The sequence below is a fragment of the Vombatus ursinus genome, unplaced genomic scaffold (assembly GCF_900497805.2).
Source record: "Vombatus ursinus unplaced genomic scaffold, bare-nosed wombat genome assembly UNPS02014158.1, whole genome shotgun sequence".
NCBI classification, from domain to species: Eukaryota; Metazoa; Chordata; class Mammalia; order Diprotodontia; family Vombatidae; genus Vombatus; species Vombatus ursinus.
Window position 1 is genome coordinate 2,467,857 of NW_020953936.1, and position 12,693 is coordinate 2,480,549.

Sequence of the window (12,693 nt, forward strand, 5' to 3'; positions counted from 1 at the left end):
GGTTAATCTGATTTTAAAAAATCAAGAAGAAAACCAAATTACCAGTAACAAAAATGAAAAAGATGAATGCATGACCTCTTCCATGAAGAGGAAATTAAAGCAATTATTAGGAGTTATTTTGCCCAATTATAAGCCAGTAAAACTAACAATCTAAGTGAAATGTATGCATATTTTAAAAAAAACATAAATTGCTCAGGTTAACAGAAAAGGAAACAGAATACAAAAATAACCCTATATTAGAAAAAATATATTGAACAATCCATAAATAAGCTCACTAAGAAAAAATTCCTAGGATCAGAAGGATTTACAAGTAAATTGTACTGGACATTTAAAGAACAATTAATCCTGAAACCATTTGAAAAAGTAGATAAAGAAGGAGTTCTACCAAATTCTTTTTGTGATATGAACATGGTTTTGATATCTAAACAAGGCAGAACAAAAGAGAGAAAGAAAACTATAGACCAATTTCCCTAATGAATAGTGCTGCAAAATTTTTAAATAAAGCACTAACAAGGAAATTACAACAATATATCACAAAAATCATACACTATAACCAGGTGGGATTTATACCAGGAAGGCAGGGCTGGTTCAATATTAGAAAAACTATCAGCATAATTGACCATATCAATAACAAAACTAACAAAAAATCACATGATTATCTCAAAAGATACAGAAAAAGCTTTTGACAAAATATAACAACCATTCCTATTAAAAACACTAGAAAGCATAGAAATAAATGGAACCTTTCTTAAAATAATTAGCAGTATCTATCTAAAACTAAGAGTAAATATAATTTGTAATGGGGATAAGCCAGAAGCTTTCCCAGTAAAATCAGAGATGAAAAAGGATGTCTATTATCATCAACATTATTCAGTATTGCCTTAGAAAGGCTAGCTATAGCAATAAGACAAGAATAAAGAAATGGAAGGAACTAGAATAGGCAATGAAAAAACAAAACTATCACTATTTGCAGATAATATGATGGTATACTTAGACAATGAACTAAAAAACTACTTGAAGCAATTAACTTCATCAAAGTTGCAGGACATAAAATAAACCCATATATATCATCAGCTTTTACACACACACACACACACACACACACACACGTTACCAACAAAGTCCAGTAGCAAGAGATAGAAAGAGAAATTCCATGTAAAATAACTGCAGACATTATAAAATACTCAGGACTCTACCCAGAGACTATCTGAACACAATTACAAAGCATTTTTCATCCAAATAAAGACAAATCTAAACAACTGGAGAAATATTAATTGCTCATTAGGTAGGCCGAACCAATACAATAAAAATGACAATTCTAACTAAATTAATTTACTTACTGTGTGCCATAGGAATCAAACTACCAAAGAATTATTTTATAAGACTAGAAAAAAAATAACAAAATTCATCTGGAGGAACAAAAGGTCAAGAATATCAAGGGAATTAATAGGGAAAAATTGTGAAGGAAGGTCTCCTAGCAACACCAGATCTCAAACTTTATTACAAAATGTTAATCATCAAAACAATCTGGTCTATATATATATATTAGCATATATATATATTAGACCATAGTAATCTAAAATTTGATAACCCAAAGATATAAGCTTTTGGGGCAAGAACTCATCATTTGACAAAAATTGCTGGGAAAACTGGAAAAGTTTGGCAGAAAGTTAGCCACACCAACATCTCATACCATATACCACAATAAAGTCAAAATGGATAGATAATTGAGACATAAAGGGTCATGTCAGAAATAAATTAGGAGAGCATTGAAAATTTTACCTGTCAGATCTATGGATATGGAAAAGAGTTTATGAACAAATAAAAGATAGAGAGGATTATGGGAAATAAAATGGATAATTTTGATTACATTAAATTAAAAAAGTTTTGCACAAATAAAACCAATGCAGCCAAAGTTAGAAGGAAAGAGGAAAGAAGGAAAGTAGGGGAAATTTTTACAGCAAATTTCTCTGATAAAGGCTTCAAATACATAGGGAACTAAGTCAAATTTATAAAAATAAGAAGCATTCCCCAATTGATAGATGGTCAAAGGATGGAAACAGGCAGTTTTCAAAAGAAGAAATCGATGCTATATCTATAGTCATATGAAAAAATGCTCTAAATCACTACTGATTAGAGAAGAACAAACAAACAAAACATAAGCATTTATTTTTTAATTAATTTATTTATTTTTAGTTTTCATCATTCACTTCCACAAGATTTTGAGTTCCAAATTTTCTCCCCATCCATCCCTCCCCCCACCACAAGATGGCATGTATTCTGAATACCCCTTCTCCTAATCTGCCCTCCCTTCTATCTCCCCACCTTCCCCTTCAATTTTCCTGTAGGGCAGGATAGATTTCTATACCCCATTTCCTGTATATCTAATTTCCCAGTTGCATGTGAAAACAATTTTTTTTAACTTTTGTTTTTAAAACTTTGGGTTCCAAATTTTCTCCCTTCCTCCCTCCCCACCCACCCTCATTGAGAAGGCAAGCAACTTGATACAGATTATACATGTGTGGTCATGCAAAACACTTCCATGGTAGTCATGTTGTGAAAAACTAAGTATATTTCCCTTAATCCTATCCTGCCCCCCCATTTATTCTATTCTCTCTTTTTGACCCTGTCCCTCCTTAGAAGTGTTTGCTTCTGATTACCCCCTCCCCCAATCTGCCCTCCCCTCTATCATCCTTCTGCTCTCTTGTCCCCTTCCCCCCCTACTTTCCTGTAGGGTAAGATAGATTTCTATACCCAATTGAGCGTGTATGTTATTCTCTCCTTAAGCCATATCCAATGAGAATAAGATTCACTCTTTCCTTCTCACCTTCCCCCATTTCCCCTCCACTGTAAAAGCCTTTTCTTGTCTGTTTTATGTGAGATAATTTACCTCATTCTACCTCTCCCTTTCTCTCTCTGTATAATCCTCTCTCACCCCTTAATTTTATTCTCCAGATATCACCCCTTCATCTTCAACTCGCCCTATGCCATCTATCTATCTATCTATCTATCTATCTATATCTATATATATATACATACATATAATTTTTTCCCCTCCAACTACTCTAATACTGACAAAGGACTCATGAGTTACAAATATCATCTTTCCATGCAGAAAGTAAGCAGTTCAACCTTAATAAGTCTCTTATGATTTCTTTTTCCTGTTTACCTCTTCATGCTTCTCTTGAGTCTTGTATCTGAAAGTCAAATTTTCTATTCAGCTCTGGTCTTTTCATCAAGAATGCTTGAAAGTCCTCTATTTCACTGAATGACCATTTTTTCCCCTGAAGGATTATACTCAGTTTTGCTGGGGAGGTGATTCTTGGTTGTAATCCTATCTCCTTTGCTCTCCAGAATATTATATTCCAAGCCCTGTGGTCCCTTAATGTAGAAGCAGCTAAATCTTGTGTTATCCTGATTGTGTTTCCACAATACTTAAATTGTTTCTTTCTGATTGCTTGCAATATTTTCTCCTTGACCTGGAAACTCAGGAATTTGGCTACAATATTCCTAGGAGTTTTCCTTTGGGGATCTCTTTCAGGAGGGGATTGGTGGATTCTTTCAATTTCTATTTTGCCCTCTGGTTCCAAAATATCAGGGCAGTTTTCCTTGATAATTTCTTGAAAGATGATGTCTAGGCTCTTTTTTTAATCATGGCTTTCAGATAGTCCAATGATTTTTAAATTCTCTCTCCTGGATCTATTTTCCAGATCAGTTGTTTTTCCAATGAGATATTTCACATTGTTTTCTATTTTTTCATTCTTTTGAATTTGTTTTACAGTGTCTTGATTTCTCATAAAGTCACTAGCTTCCAATTGCTCCATTCTAATTTTTAAGGAAGTATTTTCTTCAGTAAGCTTTTGGATTTCCTTTTCCATTTGGCCAATTTTGCTTTTTAAGGCATTCTTCTCATTGGCTTTTTGGACCTCTTTTGCCATTTGGGTTAGGCTATTTCTTAAGGTGTTATTTTCTTCCGTATTTTTTTGGGTCTCCTTTAGCAAGCTGTTGACTTGTTTTTCATGATTTTCTTGCATCATTCTCACTTTTTCCTCTACTTTTCTTACTTGTTTCTCAAAATCCTTTTTGAGCTCTTCCATGGCCTGGGACCAATTCGTATTTTTCTTGGAGGCTTTGGATGTGGGAGCTTTGACTTTGTTGTCTTCTTTTGGTTGTATGTTTTGATCTTCTTTGTCACCAGCGTAATATTCTATAGTCTGACTCTTTTTGCCCTGCTTGCTCATGATCCCAGCCAATTACTTGAGTTATAAACTCTTTGTTAAGGTAGAGGTCTGGTTCCAGTGTGGAGAATGTACTGTCCCAAGTTTTGGGGGTTTTGTGTAGCTGTTTTCAGAGATACTTCTGCGGACCTGTAAATTTTCAGTTCTTCCAAGGTGCTAAGACCAAGGGTGAGATGTTTACTCCTTTCCTGGCCTGTGCCCTGGTATATGAGTGACCACAAGCACTCTTTTCTGTCTTGTAACTGTGAGGAGGATTTCCTCTCCACAGCCACTACAAGCTCCACCACACCAGAGCTCCTCCTCGAGCCAGGACCACCACCCAGAACTGTGACCCAGATCTAAGCACGGGCAAAGCAAGAGAATCTTGCACCAGCAAAGAGATCTCTGTAATCCTCCTCTGATCAGCCGCTCAATTACCCCTTAGTCTGTGGGTTGGAAGCTCAAAAGCAGCCACTGCCCTGGGGCCACACTTGGGCACCAGGGCCGAGACCGTGCTTCTCTCCCACTACAGATACAGACTTTTCCTACTGACCTTCTAAGTTGTCTTTGGCAATTATGGGTTGAGAAGTCTAGAAACCACCACAGCTGTCTGTAAGTCAGTCCTCTGAGGCCTGCTCCAGGTTTGCTGAAGCCTGCCTTGCCTGCATGCCCACGCTGAACTGCGCTCCTCTCCCAGCCCGGTGTGATATACCTTTCTGATCAACCATCCAGGTTGTCTTGGGCTGGAAATTTGTTTCACTCTGTCTTTTTGAGGGTTCTGCTGCTTTATAATGTGTTTAGAGCCATTTTTTTACAGGTATTGGAGGGGTTTGGGGGAGAGCTCAAGCAAGTCACTGCTTTTACTCCGTCATCTTCAAAACATAAGCATTTAGGAGAGCAAGGAATAGTTTACTTGTCAGATGTATGAATAAGGAAAGAATTTATGACCAAACAAGAGATAGAGAACATTATGAAATGCAAAGTGGATAATTTTGATTTCATTAAATTAAAAAGGCTTTGCACAAACAAAACCAATGCAACCAAGATTAGAAAGAAAGCAGAGGTCAGCTAGGTGGCACAGTGTATACAGCACTGGCCCTGGAGTCAGGAGGACCTGAGTTCAAATTCAGCCTCAGATATCTGACACCTAGTAGCTGTGTGACCCTGGGCAAGTCACTTAACCTTGACTGCCTCACCAAAAAGCAAAAAAAAAAAAAAAAAAGGAAAGCAGAAAGTTGGGAAACAATATTTACAGCCCGCATTTCTGATAAAGGCCTCATTTCTCCAATAATAGAGAACTGAGTCAAATTTATAAGAATATAAGTCATTCTCCAATTGATAAATGGTCAAAGGATATGAACAGGCAGTTTCAGATGAAATCAAAGCTATCTATAGTCATATGAAAAAAATTCTCTAAATCACTACTGATTTGAGAAATGCAAATTAAAACAACTCTGAGGTACCCCCTCATACATATCAAATTAGTTAATATGACAGGAAAGGAAAATGATAAATATTGGAGAAGATGTGGGGAAATTGGAACACTAATGCATTGTTGGTGGAGTTGCGAACTGATCCAACCATTCTGTAGAGCAATTAGGAACTATGCCCAAAGGGCTATAAAACTGTGCATACCCTTTGATTCAACAATACCACTACTAGGTCTGTATCCCAAAGAGATCATAAAAAAGGGAAAAGAACCCATATGTACACAAATATTTATAGCAGTTCTTTTTTGTGGCCGAGAATTGGAAATTGAGAGGATGCCTATCAATTGGGGAATGGCTGAACAAATTGTGGTATATGATTGTGATGGAATATTACTATACTATTAGAAATGATAGCAGGCAGATTTCAGAAAAACTTGGAAGGATTTACACGAACTGATGCTGAGTGAAGTGAGCAGAACTAGAACATTTTACACAATAACAGCATCATTGTGCGATGATCAACTATGATAGACTTAGTTCTTCTCAGCAATATAATGATCCAAGACAATTCTAAAAGACTCATGATGAAAAATGCTATCCACAACTAGAGAAAGAACTAAGGAGTCTTAATGGAGACTGAAGCATATTATTTTCACTTTTTTCCTTTCTCATGGTTTTTCCCTTTTGTTCTGATTTTTCTTTCACAACATGACTAATGTGGAAATATGTTTAATATGATTGTACATGCATGACCAATATCAGATTGTTTGTTATCTTGGGGAGTGGGGAGGCGAGGGAGGTAGAGACAGAGAAAAATTTAGAACTCAAAATCTTACAAAAATGAATGTTGAAAACTATCTTCAAATGTAAAATACTATTTATTAAGTGAGGGAAAGAAGAAAAAGAAAAAAATGAGGCCTTAAAGATTAATGTAAAACAAAGATAATGCAAACTGGTAGAATGAAAAATGCCATTTATTTAAGCTCAAAAGACATGCCAATGAGGGATGGTCTGTGTATCACAAATTATCATGTAGACAACCACAAAGGGAAAGGCATGCACAACTTTCAGGACCTTGAAAAGGATAGAGTAACTGGTTGCTACCATACAGCTCTCAAAAGAGTAGCATCCCCCCCCTAGGACTAATGCATCCATTTTAAACTTTGTAGCCTTTTGTGAATAAGAACAATGTAAATAAAAACAAGATATAGGACAGATATGGTCTTACCAAGAAGGGGGCGGCTGCAACCATTTAACTCCTCAAAATGCAAAACCACTACATCTGTTGGGGGCAGACTCGGGGGGTGGGGCAGAGAGAACAGTGGCAACAATGGAAATTTATAGCAGCAATGGGTAGGATATGGAAAAGGATTGATTGGGGTATATAAATGGCATGGACACACTCCATATGGGGAAAACCTTAGACATAATGATGATGACATCAATTCTCAAAATAATGTTTATGATACTTTTATGTATATTTAATACCAAATATATCCACAATTACCTAAATAACCCAATCAACAATATCGGAATTAACTGAGATACTGACATTTTATATGAATTATGTGACCTGATGAGTTGACTGGAAATTTTCTTGAAAACAGATTAAATGCTACAGAGAAGCATGGAAAGCTCTATATCAGAGGTTCTCAAACTTATTTGGCCTACTGTCCCCTTTTTTAAAAAAATTACTCAGTGCCTCCCCGAAATCTTTCTTTGACCTTTTAATATTCTTAAAAATTTGTGTCATTTCAAAAAAATGTAAGTTTTTGTAAATGACACATCTTAAATTTAATAATTTATTGTAAATTTGTAGGGTTTTTTCTGCATTTAAATTTTGATGACACAATACAGTGTCATGTAACCATATAGTATCATATTGTAAACAAGTCATTATACACACACATTCCTGTGGATGCAAGATGGACTTCCCAAAAATGCACGATACACTTGCCTGCCAACACCTGTTTGTTGAGATCTGCTGGCGGACTTGACCACTGAAAATTATAACTTGCATTTTGTGTGTTTGGAAAATAACAGAATCACTACAATTTTAACTTTGTTATGCAACAAATGAAACATGTTTGAACAATTTTTTCCAAATTTTCTTATCTTCTCTTCTTTCCTTATGCTTTCACTGTCGCTTTATTTTTATTCAGTGCCCCCCCCCACTGCACCCAAGGCTACTACCACCCCCTGGATTGTTCCAGCTCCCCCACAGGGAACAGTATCACTCACTTTGGTTTATGAACTGATGCCGAGTGAAGTAAACAGAACCAAGAAAACAATATACAAAGTAACCACACTATAAATGGGAGAAAAAAAACAACCACATACAAAAAATCATAAATACATGTAACAAAATTATAAAGATCAAACATGACTTGAATGAAAGATATGAGAGAACTTCCCTAACCCACTTCTTCATGAAGGTAAGAGGTCTATAGGTGTTCCACATTGCATATGTTTTTGGATCTTTTCAATGTTGTGCTCAATTTTTTCCTTTTTTAAAAAATACTATTTGTCATATGGAATGACTCTTTGGTAGGGGGAGGGAGACAGATAGTGGGGATAACTATGATGATATAAAAAACCCCTAAGATATTAATAAAAACTTATTTAAAAAGGAAAATACTCATGTCAGAGCAGAAAGACAATTCAGCATTACAAATGACACGATATATTTGATACCATTTTTTTTTCTCTGACAGAGCTCAAAACCTTTTATGTAAAATGATTATGTGCCCTACTTTGTATATATTGTTGTTCCTACTAAACTTCGGTTTGAGGAAGATTTGTTTTTTGTTAGTATTGACCCAATGAAACCCTTTCACCAAAGACACATATTTACAAATTGCCTGGTTTGGGAGGGGGTCCATGGTCTGTCTGTGAAACACTTTTTTTTTCTTGTATAAAACTGACTGATCAACCTTTTGAAGGATCAACCCTTCAACTATGTTCACATCAGACAATGCTCTACCCCAATAAATCTCAAACTTTTTCAGTCTATGGATCATTTCAATGGGCCAAAGTTCCCAAGGGCCACCTACTTCTGCCTCTTTGGCTTGCTACTGCAGAGAGCATTCCCAAAATTGGTGGAAAAAATGATACTCGTAAAAAAAAAAGAAAAAATGATACTCATGAAATAATATCAGTCTTCTTAGATTAAGCGAATGAATGATCAATGACAATAGGTTTACCAAACTATAAATACTAAAATTTCTCTCAAATTATCTACAAGATCCTCACAGACCACAGGTTTATAGGTCAGAGCCTGAATTAGATAACCTCTAGAGTCTGAAAACTGATGTCCACTAGTCCAACCAACTCAGTTCACCATCCCTAGATTCTTGAAATAAAAAGCTACAAAAGTAATATACATATATATATATAATATATATATTATTTTTTGGTAGAGGAGGGCTGTTGAGTGACATATATCTATGTACTTTTGAGTGACCTCCATCTACGTAGCTGGACCACACCTCTAGACTCAGCCTTAACTTCTTGATTGCCAGAATAGGATTACTAGTTCCAATCTCACTGTGAAGTTTCCAAAATTCTGTTAGGAGTTTAGGAGTAGAGCAATCCCCAGTCTTACTTGCCCCTTCTCTTCCCTAATCCCTCCTCCCTCACTGCCACTGCCTCTTCTTACCTACTCAGGCTGGAACTCTGTGAAAGAATCTTATCAAGACAGCTGGGGTAGTTAGGCCCATTCCTGGTAAGCTTTTTACACGTCCACAATACAACAGAAATGCAAAAGAATTTTTTTTAATGTAAATTTTCTATTTTTCAGAAACTCAAAGAACATTCCTCAGTTTAAATCTACCCAGTGTTTGGAAATTCAGTTCTCCATATATCCTAAAGCCTAAATCAAAGCCTATGATGCTGCTTAATAAGATGTCATGAGAATTATGTATAATATTAAAAAAACCCTCCCTCTCACTCCAAAATGAAACTGTCACAGCACACATTTTGTTGGATCCTTCCTCCCCCACATATGAAAGGTCAAATATTCTTAGTAACAATTTATTATAATGTACCAACGTGGGTGTTTTATAGACCATAATATTCTTGTCAATGTAGTTAGAACTGCATGAATATGAGTCACAACTCTCAAGTATATAGTCAGGGGTTTAATTTACAGATAGTTTTAGAAATTAGCTTTGTTTTAACAAAACATTCTGTACTTCAGTTTAGTTAGAGACACAATTTGTGATCATTCAGTTTCTCTCTTGTCATCCTTTGGTAATTTTACTGGAACTAAATCAATAAAGGGAGAAAAGAGAATCTATTGTGCTTGTGTAAGGTAGCCACCTGGGTATTTTTCAACTGTGGAAGACATTTACTTGTGAAAACATTTAGCATGAAACTCAAAAGTACACATGCACACAGGGGGAAGGGGAGTAGAGGCCATGGGAAAAGCAGATGTAGGGGACATGAGGCAGGAGAGAAGAGGAGTGAGGAGGTCTGAATAAACATACCTCACAATAGGATTTCCATTATACAAAATGTAAATGCCAGCTTCTTTATTTCCATATATTTGATTGCTACGGATGATGCCTTTTCCATTGCCAAGGACAACGATGCCTGAACGAAGGCCACTGTGTATCTTATTACACTGCAGGATTTTTATGCACGTACGAAAAGAATAAAAGGCAAAACAGAAGAAATATCAGTCATGACAGTGAGCGATGGATGACAAAGACAAAAAGCTTCTGTACATCTAGACAAAGAATAGTTTGTTGTTTTTTATGAAAAAAATTAATTTCATTTTGCTTGGGATTTAACACACACAAAACCATTACAATGGACCATGTGCTTTCTTTTCATCTACTGAACATAATTTGGTCATGCTTCTCTAATGGTAGGTTGCTTGTCTAATTACAGATTCTTCGCCTTCCACTCTCATACTGGAAAAGGAGAGAATGTCAATTTGAATAATCTAATAAAAGACATATTCTTTAACATTATGCAAATCTAAAAGGGTGGCTGACTCTTCTCTCTGATGTCACTTATGAGGGCCAAATGATAACAGGAACAATAACAGCATTTGCATGGCACTCTAAGGTGTGTAAAGCACTTTACTTAGATTATCTCATTTGTTCCTTACAAGAACCCTATGAGATATTCTTATTATTCCCATTTTACAGATGAGGAAACTGAGGCTGAGAGAGGTTTAGGGGGCTTGCCCAGGGTAATATGGACAGTTAAATGTCTGGGGCAGGATTTGAACTCAGATCTTCTAGATTCCAAATTTATTCTGTCCACCATGTCTTAAGATGTTTCATAGGGTTAAAAAAAATGTATTAAAAGAAAGACAATTTTAATAAGCTTTTTGTTGGTCTTTCACAATCCCAGTATACCACCTAAAGAGGATGAAACACACTGATCTTGTTTAACAGATGATGCCGCATGGGCTGGTAAAAGTGAACCCTGAATTGTAAGCAAAAGCAGGGTGGTTGATTTAAAGCAGTCCCAATATCACACAGACCAAAGCAATTTCTTCCAAGGAAGCAGATGTCCTTTGCCTCCTCACTAGTAATAACTGTATGTTTTCCTTTGGATTGGAAAAAAAAAGATATGCTACCAAACTCTGTTCCATCCCTGAAAGCTACCCTGAGACAGACTCCTGTCCCAAGCTCCCTAAATAAAGATCATGCAAGAAAAGTTCAAATATGATGTGTTGCAAAACTGAAATACTAACGAAAGTTCCCACAAACTCCCTAAATAAACCTAGTTGCGGATATAATATTACACAATTATGATGGAAAAAGTCCAAATAAGATGTCTCCTAATGAAAAAATACAATACAGAAATATGAGGGAAAGACTTCTGTTTCATTGTGTGTCCTCAGACTTCTAACCTCTGAATGCATCCGTTTGTCCATAAACCGAGGATAATTGTATAATTTCTTCACAGTTTTCTCCTGATGTGGGTAGTAAGAAATCAGTGTTAACCACTGTGACTACTGGCACTTCCATTCCTAGCCCTTTCAGTAATCTGGACAGAAACTGTAGCCACCACAAGCTACCCTCAATAACATTCTTCTCGGTCCATAAAAAGACAGAGCACTTATTTTTCTTTTCAGTGAAGGTGGGAAACATTTCTTAAATGACAGTTTTAAAAGTAAAAGCTCTTATTTCAGAAATTAATCCTCTGCAGGCCTGATTGAGTACACTTTCCAGGATGTGACTTGCTTGTGCAGCCAAGAACCTTCCTTCTCATTTGCAACGACAGTTTTCTCACTGAGATTCCCAGAACTCCTAAAGATTACTCAGACATAAAAATCAATAGGCTCGGTTTACCCTACCAAAGAAGAGCATCTTCCTATAGACCAAAAGAATCTAACCCATCATTATACCTTATTATTGTCCTCCTCTGGATCCTTGAATAGAATACAGTGACATTTCTTTCTATCTATAAAAGTTTCATGGTTAAAAGCAACAGAAATACAGATTTTTTAATTGTTCACTTGTGTCTCAAAGGAAACAGGGAGGGCTTAATCCCCCCCCCCCCAGCTTCAGTAAATATGTCCTGAGAACAGCTGCTTCTAAAGAATATTTTTATAACTAAGATGGAACAAGCTTGGAGTACAAAGAATAAATAATGTTTCTGTTTTTTTTTTTTTTAATATAACCTGGCCCTTTCCTACTCTTCCAGTCTTGTTAAACTTGATTCCTTTCCATAAACTCTGTAACCCAGTGACATCGGCCTCTGTGCTGCTCCTTACACAAGCTATTCCACGTTCATTCTACTCGTTGTATTTTTGTTGGCTGTTTCTCATGTCTGGAAGGTTCTCCCTCCTCATCTCCACTGCCAGGCTTCCCTGGCTTCCTTCAAGTCCCAGCTAAAATCTAACCTTCTGTAAGAAGTCTTTTCTGATCCCCGGTAATGTTGGTACTTTTCCTCTAAGAGTAATTCCAATTTATCCTGTGTCTATCTTGTTTGTACATAGTCGTTTATCTGTTTGCATGTTGTCTCCCCTGTTAGACTATGAACTCCTTGAGGTCAGGAACTATTTTTGCCTTTCTTTATATCCC

General features: G+C 36.3%; 1 protein-coding gene across 3 annotated transcripts in view; it reads right to left on the bottom strand.

The window, feature by feature from the left end:
• The window catches only part of FBXO10 (F-box protein 10), a 97,369-nt gene that overhangs the window by 31,557 nt on the left and 53,119 nt on the right, over positions 1 to 12,693 (bottom strand). For all 3 annotated transcript variants that reach the window (XM_027859081.1, XM_027859080.1, XM_027859079.1), the window contains exon 6: positions 10,135 to 10,271. In XM_027859081.1, coding sequence (XP_027714882.1) covers positions 10,135 to 10,271 — 137 coding nt within the window. The remainder of the gene's footprint in view (positions 1 to 10,134; positions 10,272 to 12,693) is intronic.